We start from the raw sequence: 9,817 nt of genomic DNA, 5'->3' as shown, positions 1-9,817 counted from the left end.
CGCGGGAATGATGAGCTCTAAAAAAAACCTGCACGGTGTAAGGCTGGAAAAACAGCGTAGCGATAAAGTAACGCGTCGCGGACTCGATCGGGAGCGAGTGTCTGACTACTAGTGACCGTACCGATCTACTCGCGGTTCGCCGACGCGTTAACGCGAACGTGTCCCGAATCGCGACGTCGCGACGCTTTTCACGAGAATCGCGCGAGATACGTTTCCACCCTCTGCGAGATAACGCTGTATTTTTTCTTCCACCGAATACGATTATACGTTATCGCGCCAGACTCTAACGTTCCACCGTGCACGCTCGATTCGTTTCGTCGTTGCGTCTACTCGAACAAAGAGCCGAGCACGGAATAAGATAACGCGCAAACATTCGAGTATGTATTAGGGAAGCGGGACAAGTAGCGCGCGTAATAAGCTTTATTGTGTACGAGATGATGATCTCGTTTCCACGTGTTCCCCGATTCTTCGTTGCTTTTCCTCCGCTTTGTCCGGCGCGAAATTAATTACCTTGAAATTACGCGCGATCGACAAAGGAAAAATGACCGGAATGTACAGTCGAGGAACACGGTCCGCCGTCGTCGTCGTCGTCGTCATCGTCGTTGTTCATTGTTAATGAATAAGAAGGCTCGCTGACATCGTCTCGTGCCTTGTCGCGATACAGAGGGAAGAATGCTACCTCGAGGAATCGTTGACAGGGTAGATCGCGAAATCTTCCCGAGCGTCAATCGAATTTCGATTTAGTCGGAAATCGCGAGACGTTATATTCCACAGGGAGAATGGTACGATTAACGTAGACGCCGAATTGATTTCGCCGTAACGAGAGGAGAATTCTCGGGCGAGGAGGGTAGAGAAGAGCCTCCTCGTTTCGGTAAACCCAGCGAAGACTCGACTCGTGGGACGCGATTTGAATAATCGCGATGGCTCTTGAATCGGAAAAAGAGTGTCAATCTGCACGCTCGGTGCATGGAAGTCTCTCGAACGAACGCGTATGGAAAGCGCGGAGAATATAGGAAGCGCGAGAAGCAAGAGAAACGCGAGGACCGCTACCATTAGCGACGCGACTGACACAGCGACGACGAGGACGAGGACGAGGACAAGCCAACGGCGGCTGCCCAATTAGCGTTAATCCTTGTTAATCCGCGTCTCTCCAATCTGCATTCCTTTGTTCTTCGTTCGGGCCGCTTCGCGGGCCGACTATCGCGACAGTTTACAACGAGAGAATATTTCGAGCCGGAGGGGGAGTACGGAGGCGCGGGACACAAGAACGGAAACTAAACGTGGAAATGGGGGAAAGCGTCGATACCGGGGAAGCACGCGGAACGACGACGGGATTCCTATCTCCCGGTGAGTTCCACGGCAATTTTATTCACGACTGTCGATTCTTTTTCGGCGAAACGTTGACGAGAAGGGAGAAAGGCGCGACGAGACGCAAGGGTGAACTCGAGGAAATATCGGGTAACGAGCAACGCGCGCGCGTGTCCAGATTGCAACGCGACGAAAATCAAGATCGCGCGTGTGAGAAAAACGTAGGAAACGGCAATAACAACGAGTTTCCGATGAATGGGACTCGCGATCGGAAAAAAGAAACGACCCGGTGCAACGCGTTCTCGGGCCGAATGGCCCGGTTGGCATAGGCTGTTAGCCAAAAACTCAACTGCGACCGATCCTTTTCTCCTCGTCGGCCAATGAAACGAACGTTGGCCGGAGAACGAACGCGGGAAACGAAAAGTCCGAACATGCTGGCTGTACACGATGTGCACGGTGTGCACGAGATGCCGGCAGAGATTCGCGAGATCGGTCACATCGGGAGAGATTGTTTCCGATATACACAGAGAGAGAGAGAGAAACGGAGGACAAAGAGTAACGCGACGCGTTCAGAAATATTTGTCTCTTGGTAGCGACAAGGCATTGTACTCTCATCGACGGATCCTACCTGTGTGGACGCCTCCGGCCGAACGACGGGACAAAACTTTTGGATACGCGCGCAAAATCAAAAGTACGAGGGTAGAGAAGCGAGGAAGGGCAGGGTGGCCGTTCGACTGACGGATACAGAGAGATAGGCGGCTGCTGAACAAAGGGACCGAGACAAGGAGAACGATCAATGAGAGATGACGGACGCGCTCGCGAGGCCGAGTTGGAGAGAGAAGGTTACGCGTTTAAACTCGGAACTGAGAAAGAGGGAAGAACGAGGACCGGCGTCACCGGTCGCTCCACTCACATTGTTACCATAATCGGCCTCGGTTGGGCTCATTGTTTGTCATTCAATTTTCCCGCTGGATTTCCACCGTGGACAATGGCAGGGACGCTTTATAAGTCGCGGGAATTACACGGGCGAACAAAGCTCGTAAATATATCCGTTGAATCGTGAAAAACGTCCTGCTACTGCTCCCTCTTGCTACGCCGCGAATGAAACTCTCTCTTCTCTGTATGTGCTCCTGCACCGCGCGACACCGCCGCGTTCCACCCTTCCTCCGCCCCGTTCTAGCTGATCCTCCCTCGTCACCCTGTCTCCAACATCCCGTCGTTCTTTCGGTCTAGCTTGCGCGTAAAATGCGCCGCGACTGTATCCTTTCGCGCGGACGCGCTTATATCGGGACGAGCGTTCTCGCGCCTGATACGTACCGGAGGCAACGTACCAGCCAGCCGACTAACTGGCCAGCGGCTGGAAACGCAACGGATACCGAGGCCGGCGGCGAGTGTACGCGCCAACGGACCAGCGCCAACCATTCTCGTAAATCAGTGGAATTCCGGCTCCGTTCCGGCACAATTTTATGATTTAATCCGGTGAATGCGCGAAGGCTGTGGTCGCGGTAGCTTCGAAATCCGAGTTCGCGATATACCGGCTGCACTTGCCGAGATGAATTTCGCACGGCGCCAAATGGTGACCGCGTGTAAAAATGGTTTGCGGCGGCCGATGGGCGGATGGTGGATGGCCATAGGACGATGGGTGGCTACCCGAGGGGGTGACGGCGGGTGCCGGGTGGAACGCGATACGAAGAGGCGACGCAACGCGACGAACAACGCGACGCAACACCACGCAGCCGTTCGACGCTCGGCCAGCGTGAAATTTCAGGACGCTGACCGACGTGCGTCGCAATTTCTCCGAATTTTCGATCGGTTTGAGAGCGTTATTCGGTTAAACCGATAACGAAACGAGCTCTCGATTACGAGATTGACAGCGTGCACCCGATCGATTCCCGGTCAACCTGCACCCTCGTAATTTTCCCCTCACGGGCCTCCTCCTCTCCGCTAGCCTGCGCGTACTTTTCCCACGGACGACGAATGATGCCAACAACGACCGGTCGTGGTTTACTACGCGGCTGGCACCGTGTCCTTCTCCCCTTTCTTACCGAATCCGCGTAGCCTTGATCGCGGATTAAGAATCGTCGCGAAGGGGCATCGCATCACGAAGGGTAGCTAGAGCGCGAGATCGGTTCGCGTGACGGCCTAGACTCAGCTAAACAAAAGGTTTCTCGTATTCGTAAATCGCAAATCGAATTAAACTCTCAAGCGGCACGCCATTCCCGATCGCGATTCGTCGTGCGTATAAAAGGAAAGGATCGCGACAGACCGAGTCAAGTGAGTTGCGGATCGTATTCACAACTTCTTCACCGCGTCTCACTTCAAACCGTGTGCATTAAACCTTGCTCCTTTTTTCAACGCGAGTTACTCCAAACCAAACTTTTTATTCACTCCCGATAGCATATTTCGAATCCACATCCCTGCCGGGTCCTCACCGGTCCGATCGAATTGTAAAACAGACCAGATATCCCGCGATCTGTGGCTGCTTGAAACAGCTCTACGAATCCCGTGTACCGAGCGGAAAACTTTTCGAGTCGTGCCGGGATGTTCTTGCATAATGAGACTATCATTAACGGTCCACTGGCTTTCATCGGCGAGGAAACGGGGTGTGTACACCGAATATCTCGATTATTTCCCCATCTTTTCGAGATAATCGTGTTTTGCTCTATGAATGGGAAAATCGCGTTTTCCATCTCTGATATTCGCCGCGATCGAATTAACCGTGCTTCGGAAAAACCTACGCTCACCGACGCGAATTTTCCGGCAACGTTTACGAAAAACATGGTAATTAAACTGTTCGCTTACCCATTCCGTGCAGGTATGTTCCGTCGATGCGAGAAAGATTTCTGGGTTGGAATGTGCCGCCAGAGAATTCCGATCTCGTACACCCCCATTGGAGAGGATTCCTTGCACCTGGAAAATTTTGGCACATTGGACTGGCGCTCATCTACACGATACTGTTAGTAATGTCTGTCGTAGGAAATTCTTGCGTCATATGGATATTTAGCACGTAAGTTTGAAATTCGATTCGTAAAATCTTGATATACCTACCGCGAGAATAAGCGCGTGGTACACGGTGAGATCACCGGGAAGGGTTGTGCTGTGCTGCCCTCCCTCGGCTAACCGTGGAATGCACATCCGCGTGTGGATCGATCGTGTTCTCGAACGTCGTACATGTACCGACTACCGCCGCCACGTGCCACGGGAATTCTGTACCGATCGAACATCCAGTGACATTCGAACTCGGTATTCGTTTCAGATCAAAATCGTTGAGGACGCCTTCGAACATGTTCATAGTTAGCCTGGCGATATTCGACATAATAATGTCTTTCGAAATACCAATGTTCGTGATAAGCAGTTTTATGGAACGTATGCTCGGTTGGGAAATCGGCTGCGCTATCTACGCAGCCTTAGGTTCGGTCTCTGGAATGGGGCAATCCATTACGAATGCCGCCATCGCCTTTGATCGATACAGGTTACGATTATTCTATTTGGTTACGATCCAGTTACGATCGACGTAAACCCTGCGAGGATACTAAACACGCTATGCTTCTTTTCGCAGAACCATTTCCTGCCCGATCGATGGACGGCTCAACTCGAAACAAGCCGGGGTAATCATAGGTCTCACGTGGTTCTGGGTGACACCGTTCACTGTTTTACCGCTGCTGAAAGTCTGGGGTCGATTCACTACCGGTAACAAATTCTCGAAAATTTCGACTCCCTTATTTTTACTGAAATATACTCTTTCCGCGCGTTTCACTTTCTTTCACGTTATCGCTTTAACCATTCCAGAGGGTTTCCTTACCACTTGTTCGTTTGATTTCCTCACCAACGATCAAGATACGAAAGTTTTCGTGATGTCTATCTTCATCTGGTCCTATGTGATTCCTTTAACTTTTATCGTATACTTTTACTCTCAATTACTCAAGTCTATTCGTAATCACGAGAAGATGCTACGAGATCAGGTCGGTTGGAAATCTGTTTTCTCCTCAATCTCTTACTCGAGAATCCATAAAGCGATTATACCCGGCTCGATAAACTGTTTACGCTTGCTCCACAGGCAAAGAAGATGAACGTGAAATCACTGGTGTCGAATCAAGATAAGGAGAGGAGCGTTGAATTGAGAATCGCTAAAGTCGCATTTACCATCTTCTTCCTCTTCCTTCTAGCGTGGACACCATACGCGACTGTCGCTTTAATCGGAGCATTTGGCAATCGGTAACTGCTTCGAGTTCCCTTCGAAAATAATATTTTCATGACACACTTGCGACGACACGTATAATTATCGTTGCAGAGAACTTTTAACGCCGATAGCTACGATGTTACCTGCAGTGTTTGCGAAAACCGTATCTTGTATCGACCCATGGATTTATGCGATCAGTCATCCAAGGTAACTAATCGCTCGCCATTTTCCACGATATCGTCGACGTGAATACAAACGGAACGATTATCGTTCTCTCTCTCTCTCTCTCTCTCTCTCTTTCTCTTCCATTGCGCAGATATCGACAAGAATTGCAGAAACGGTGCAAGTGGATGGGCATTCACGAACCAGAAACAACTCACGATTCCGCCTCTGTCCAGACTGAAAAGGTCAAGACCGATGATGCATAAATCGAGCGTCCTAAACTTTGCAACTCGATGCGCTTGTTGGCATGGCTGTTTTTCGAGTACTTGGATCGAGATGCACTGAACAAGCCACCACGAGTGCCATCTCGATCTTTCGTCTTTGGTTTTTACTTTCAATTTCCGTATAAATACGTGGAGTCTGAAATTCTACGTAATTATACACGACAGATTGCAACATACAATCGATTGTACTCTTATTAAAGCATTATTAAAGTAAATTACACAGCAAAACGTTTCGTTAAACTTTACCTTTCGCTCCATGTCGTCCTTGCCAAGCGTTTTGCCTTCCCACGCGTTCCCGCGTTTTTCCATCGGAATGCCTGTATTCATTTCTCTCCTTCAAGCTTTCCTCCTCGCAATTATGGCATCACGATGAGTCCACAGATTCCCCGTGTTTGTGCTTGACACTTTTTTATGATTCCACGGTTTCACGTTCGTTTCGATATGCATCACGCGACAAAATTTAATTTTCTTTCAAACGTCACCATCTGTCCGATGCCATATTGCAATTGAACTGCTTCTTGATGCGCAGAAGAGGCTGCGCGGTGACTTGCGCTGTAACCTGCGCAGAAACAAACGCGCGGTAAGCAACGTGAATTTCAAACGCGTCAAAGTTCATTCCACTCGTTAATACGCCGATGGTAAAACGAAAAATTTTTCAACGTCTGTTATTCGAGTAGATAGATATCCACGTTTAATTAAAGCAAAAGAATTTTCATAATCGAATAGCCGTTACGAGATTTTTAAAGCATCGTTAGCTGCAAAAACGTACGCGATGGATTTTCTTTTAATAACGAATCTTCCTTCGCGACACATAAATCGCTTTTGCTTGTTTCAACGCACAGAAGAGAGCAAGGAAAAGCGTAGTTTGTGCTGGTGCTTGTTACGAAAAATTGAGAGGATCCTCTTACATTCTCGTTATACTGATCCCCTTAACTCTTCTGGAATTTTCGTTCTTAAGATTCCCAGAAAGATGATATTTTACGCGAAATACACCAAAGGAAAAGCCATTTTATAACGCAAATTCGCAAATTCGCAAATTCGCAAATGTAATATTATGCAAATGTTATACTTCTTTTGCACACACGAATCCATAAAAACACGTTTCATTCGTTGAAACACGATACGAAAATTCTTTCGATTAGACGTACATAAAAGCACATGAACAGTATTATATTCATCAAACAGATGATTAAATAAAAGCGAACGCTTTTAAACAACTGCTATTTGTCGACGAAAAGCAGACCATTCGCTTTCCATCTGAAACAATGATTTCTCGTCTAGTATTCTCTATAGCATTGGGATATCGAAGATGATTTATCCTGTTAAAAATTCTACTAATCGCGTTGATTGGTGACAAGTAGTATAAGAGGATATCGATGGAACGACGCGAGATTCAAATGGTGGTTTTTGCCGTACGAAGAATCCGGTTTATCGAGAAAGGCAAAAGACGATTACGTGGGCATAGAATACAACGGTGAAAGTTTAGTCGGAATGCTTGTAACGTCGGTGGATCGTGTACGTACATGCAGATAGTATATTCGCGTGGCTCCCAGGATAGTAGGCGGAGTCAACAGATAGCCCGGCAGTTCAGTTAATATGCAGTTAGTACGTCATTTGTTTCTCGCCGCTGGGAGGGCTTATCGTAATCTCTGACGTCATGGCTCCACACGATTTCTCGCGTTAGCAACGCCTAGCTCACAGATCGACGAATTCGCGGATTTTCTGAATACGGAACATTAAGCGCACCACCGCGGAGACTTGGACGATCGGAGGAAAACATTTTTCTACTATCGAGAAGTAATTACATATTCTCTTTCCATCTCTCTCTCTCTCTCTCTCTCCATTTTCTCTCTTTCGTCATAAATTTAAATCGATTTTCGTCGCAACTTTGCTGATTCATCCGATGAAATGTACAGGCGAGTCACCGGACGATAGAATTTCCAATCGACCGAGATTCCATCGTATTTGCCGCACTCGACCATCCTTTTTCCTTCTTCCTCCGTTTTGCGCACGCGACTTTCGCGCAATCAAAGTTTTCCATGGTACGTCCTGCTATGGGTAAGCCGAAAAAGGAACGAAACGCGTTCGAGGAAGGGATTGAGAGGAAAGAATGAAAAGAAAGAGAGAGAGAGAGAGAGAGAGAGAGAGAGAGAGAGAGAGAGAGAGAGAGCGAGAGAAAGAGAGGGAGGGAGATTCGCGAGCGTGAGGGGAAAGAGAGAGAAGAAAGAAGCGAGTACAGTTTGGCAGGACGAGGGTTCTGGCTTCGAAGAAATCCTTGATTAGATGTTCCCGTCAAAGGAACTCTTCGTTTTCTGAGAATCGTGGGGTGGCAAGGGGCAGAGTACCGGAGACAGATAAAGTGTAAGTAAGAAAAGAGCGAGCGTGGGAAGCAAAAGAATCGGTTTGGAAAGCGAATTAAAAATTGTTCCAGTTCGCGAACATCGAAGAATCGAGGAAGCCAGAAAAAGAAAAGGGCGAATAAGGCGGCGTTTTAATCGAAGAAGACTCGGAAGGGATTGCGCCGTACCGAGAATAGAAAGGAACGATCCCACTCGGTTTAAGATACATCCCATCCTATTTCCTGAGGTCGCACCGGCGACGACCAGTTATGGATGTTGAAAATTCAATTACGCGGGATTTATGGCTGCCGACGCTTGGCATATTTATTGTCGCAGCATCTCATTCTAAGGTAGCTGTAGTCCGTATCAAATATTGCTCGCAAATGCGCGTTCCATCGCGTTTGATAGTTACCTATACGTTCCCTTTTTCATTCGAGCTTCTTCGAGTCAAGGTACAGCGAGAGCGAGAAAGAGAGAGAGAGAGAGAGAGAGAGAGAGAGAGAGGAAGAGAGACGTCTGCATCCTTGGAGATATCGATGGGTTGTCGCGTCGTGCTCGCGAAATAACAGAATGCAGCTGTCTCGACGAGCAATCAAACTGGAAGCACGTTAAGAGTTATTCGTGTACACCCTTCGAACATTATCAGAGAATAGACAGGTGTTTTACAGCGTTTAGGTACCTCGCTTTACAACGCCGACCTTTTTAAAGCTGTCTTAATCCCCGTTAAGCACGGGGCAATAAACTCTGCAGTGCTCATTAAGGCAGACTCCATAGTCTTTTTATTCGTCCTAGCACGAGATGTATATTAACGCGGTAATAAATATCATCCTTATCGGTGGCGTTTCGCCACCTTGTTATCGCGTATTGATTTTTCAGCGAGAAAGCAGCAAGACGAAATGCGTGGACGAGCTTCAGAAATTTTCAAGAAAGAAAATAGACAGGATGGTTTGGTCGTTGATGCGTTGCAGTCGCTATTATTCACCGACGCGTACGGTACGTTCGACTTGTCATTCCTAGACGGCATGGCAGGCGAAAAAATCACGACTCGGCGTCCCTATTCGATCGCGTATTTCATTCGAAACGTCAGACAGAATTCAGCTGTAAAACTTCCGTTCGAATAGAGAATTTGCTTACCCAGAGAACTCCATCTTCGACGATCTTATCGGCACGACGCAGCGATTTATCTCCCGTGCCACGAATCTTTGGTCTGCTTTATCGGTATCGCCGAATTCGTCCAGTGGCTCACGGTAAACGAGAAAAGCGACGTCTTTCCCGAGGAATCGCGCGCTGCTAGGACGATACCTAGGAACATGGCGCGCACTCGGCGTACTCGCTGCTGTTAGCCAACCAATTTCAGACGTTATTTAGTTAAATTCTCCGTGCTTCGAGAAGGAACAAAAGAAGCGAAGATGAGCGAGAAGCGCATATAGACGGTAGAGAATGCTCGTCTGGCGGTAGAGAATTACGGTAGACAGAAGTTTGAGGGACGGAAGAAAACGGTGAAACTAATTTCAAAGCTGTTAAGAGCATTACGAAAATATGTA

The 9,817-nt window shown here is 48.1% G+C and overlaps 1 protein-coding gene across 1 annotated transcript; it reads left to right on the top strand.

Annotated features, from left to right (window-relative positions):
- Positions 1-3,593: 3,593 nt before the first annotated feature.
- Positions 3,594-6,153, top strand: Rh5 (Rhodopsin 5). The gene is made up of 8 exons (XM_017911726.1): positions 3,594-3,911; positions 4,124-4,315; positions 4,565-4,780; positions 4,868-4,998; positions 5,098-5,270; positions 5,366-5,523; positions 5,600-5,695; positions 5,805-6,153. Exons 1-8 carry the CDS (start codon positions 3,850-3,852, stop codon positions 5,914-5,916), a joined length of 1,140 nt encoding a protein of 379 aa, XP_017767215.1. The 5' UTR covers positions 3,594-3,849; the 3' UTR covers positions 5,917-6,153.
- The last annotated feature ends 3,664 nt before the right edge of the window (positions 6,154-9,817 follow it).

Source organism: Eufriesea mexicana, unplaced genomic scaffold, assembly GCF_001483705.2.
Source record: "Eufriesea mexicana isolate 0111107269 unplaced genomic scaffold, ASM148370v2 scaffold305, whole genome shotgun sequence".
NCBI classification, from domain to species: domain Eukaryota; kingdom Metazoa; phylum Arthropoda; class Insecta; order Hymenoptera; family Apidae; genus Eufriesea; species Eufriesea mexicana.
Note: the sequence above shows the minus strand (reverse complement) of the source record. Positions and strands in the feature narration are given on the sequence as shown.

Coding starts and splice junctions, on each gene's coding strand:
- Rh5 (XM_017911726.1), top strand. CDS start 3,850: ATGTTCTTGCATAATGAGACTATCATTAACGGTCCACTGGCTTTCATC. Junction 4,316..4,564: donor GTCATATGGATATTTAGCAC/GTAAGTTTGAAA, acceptor TATTCGTTTCAG/ATCAAAATCGTTGAGGACGC. Junction 4,781..4,867: donor ATCGCCTTTGATCGATACAG/GTTACGATTATT, acceptor TTCTTTTCGCAG/AACCATTTCCTGCCCGATCG.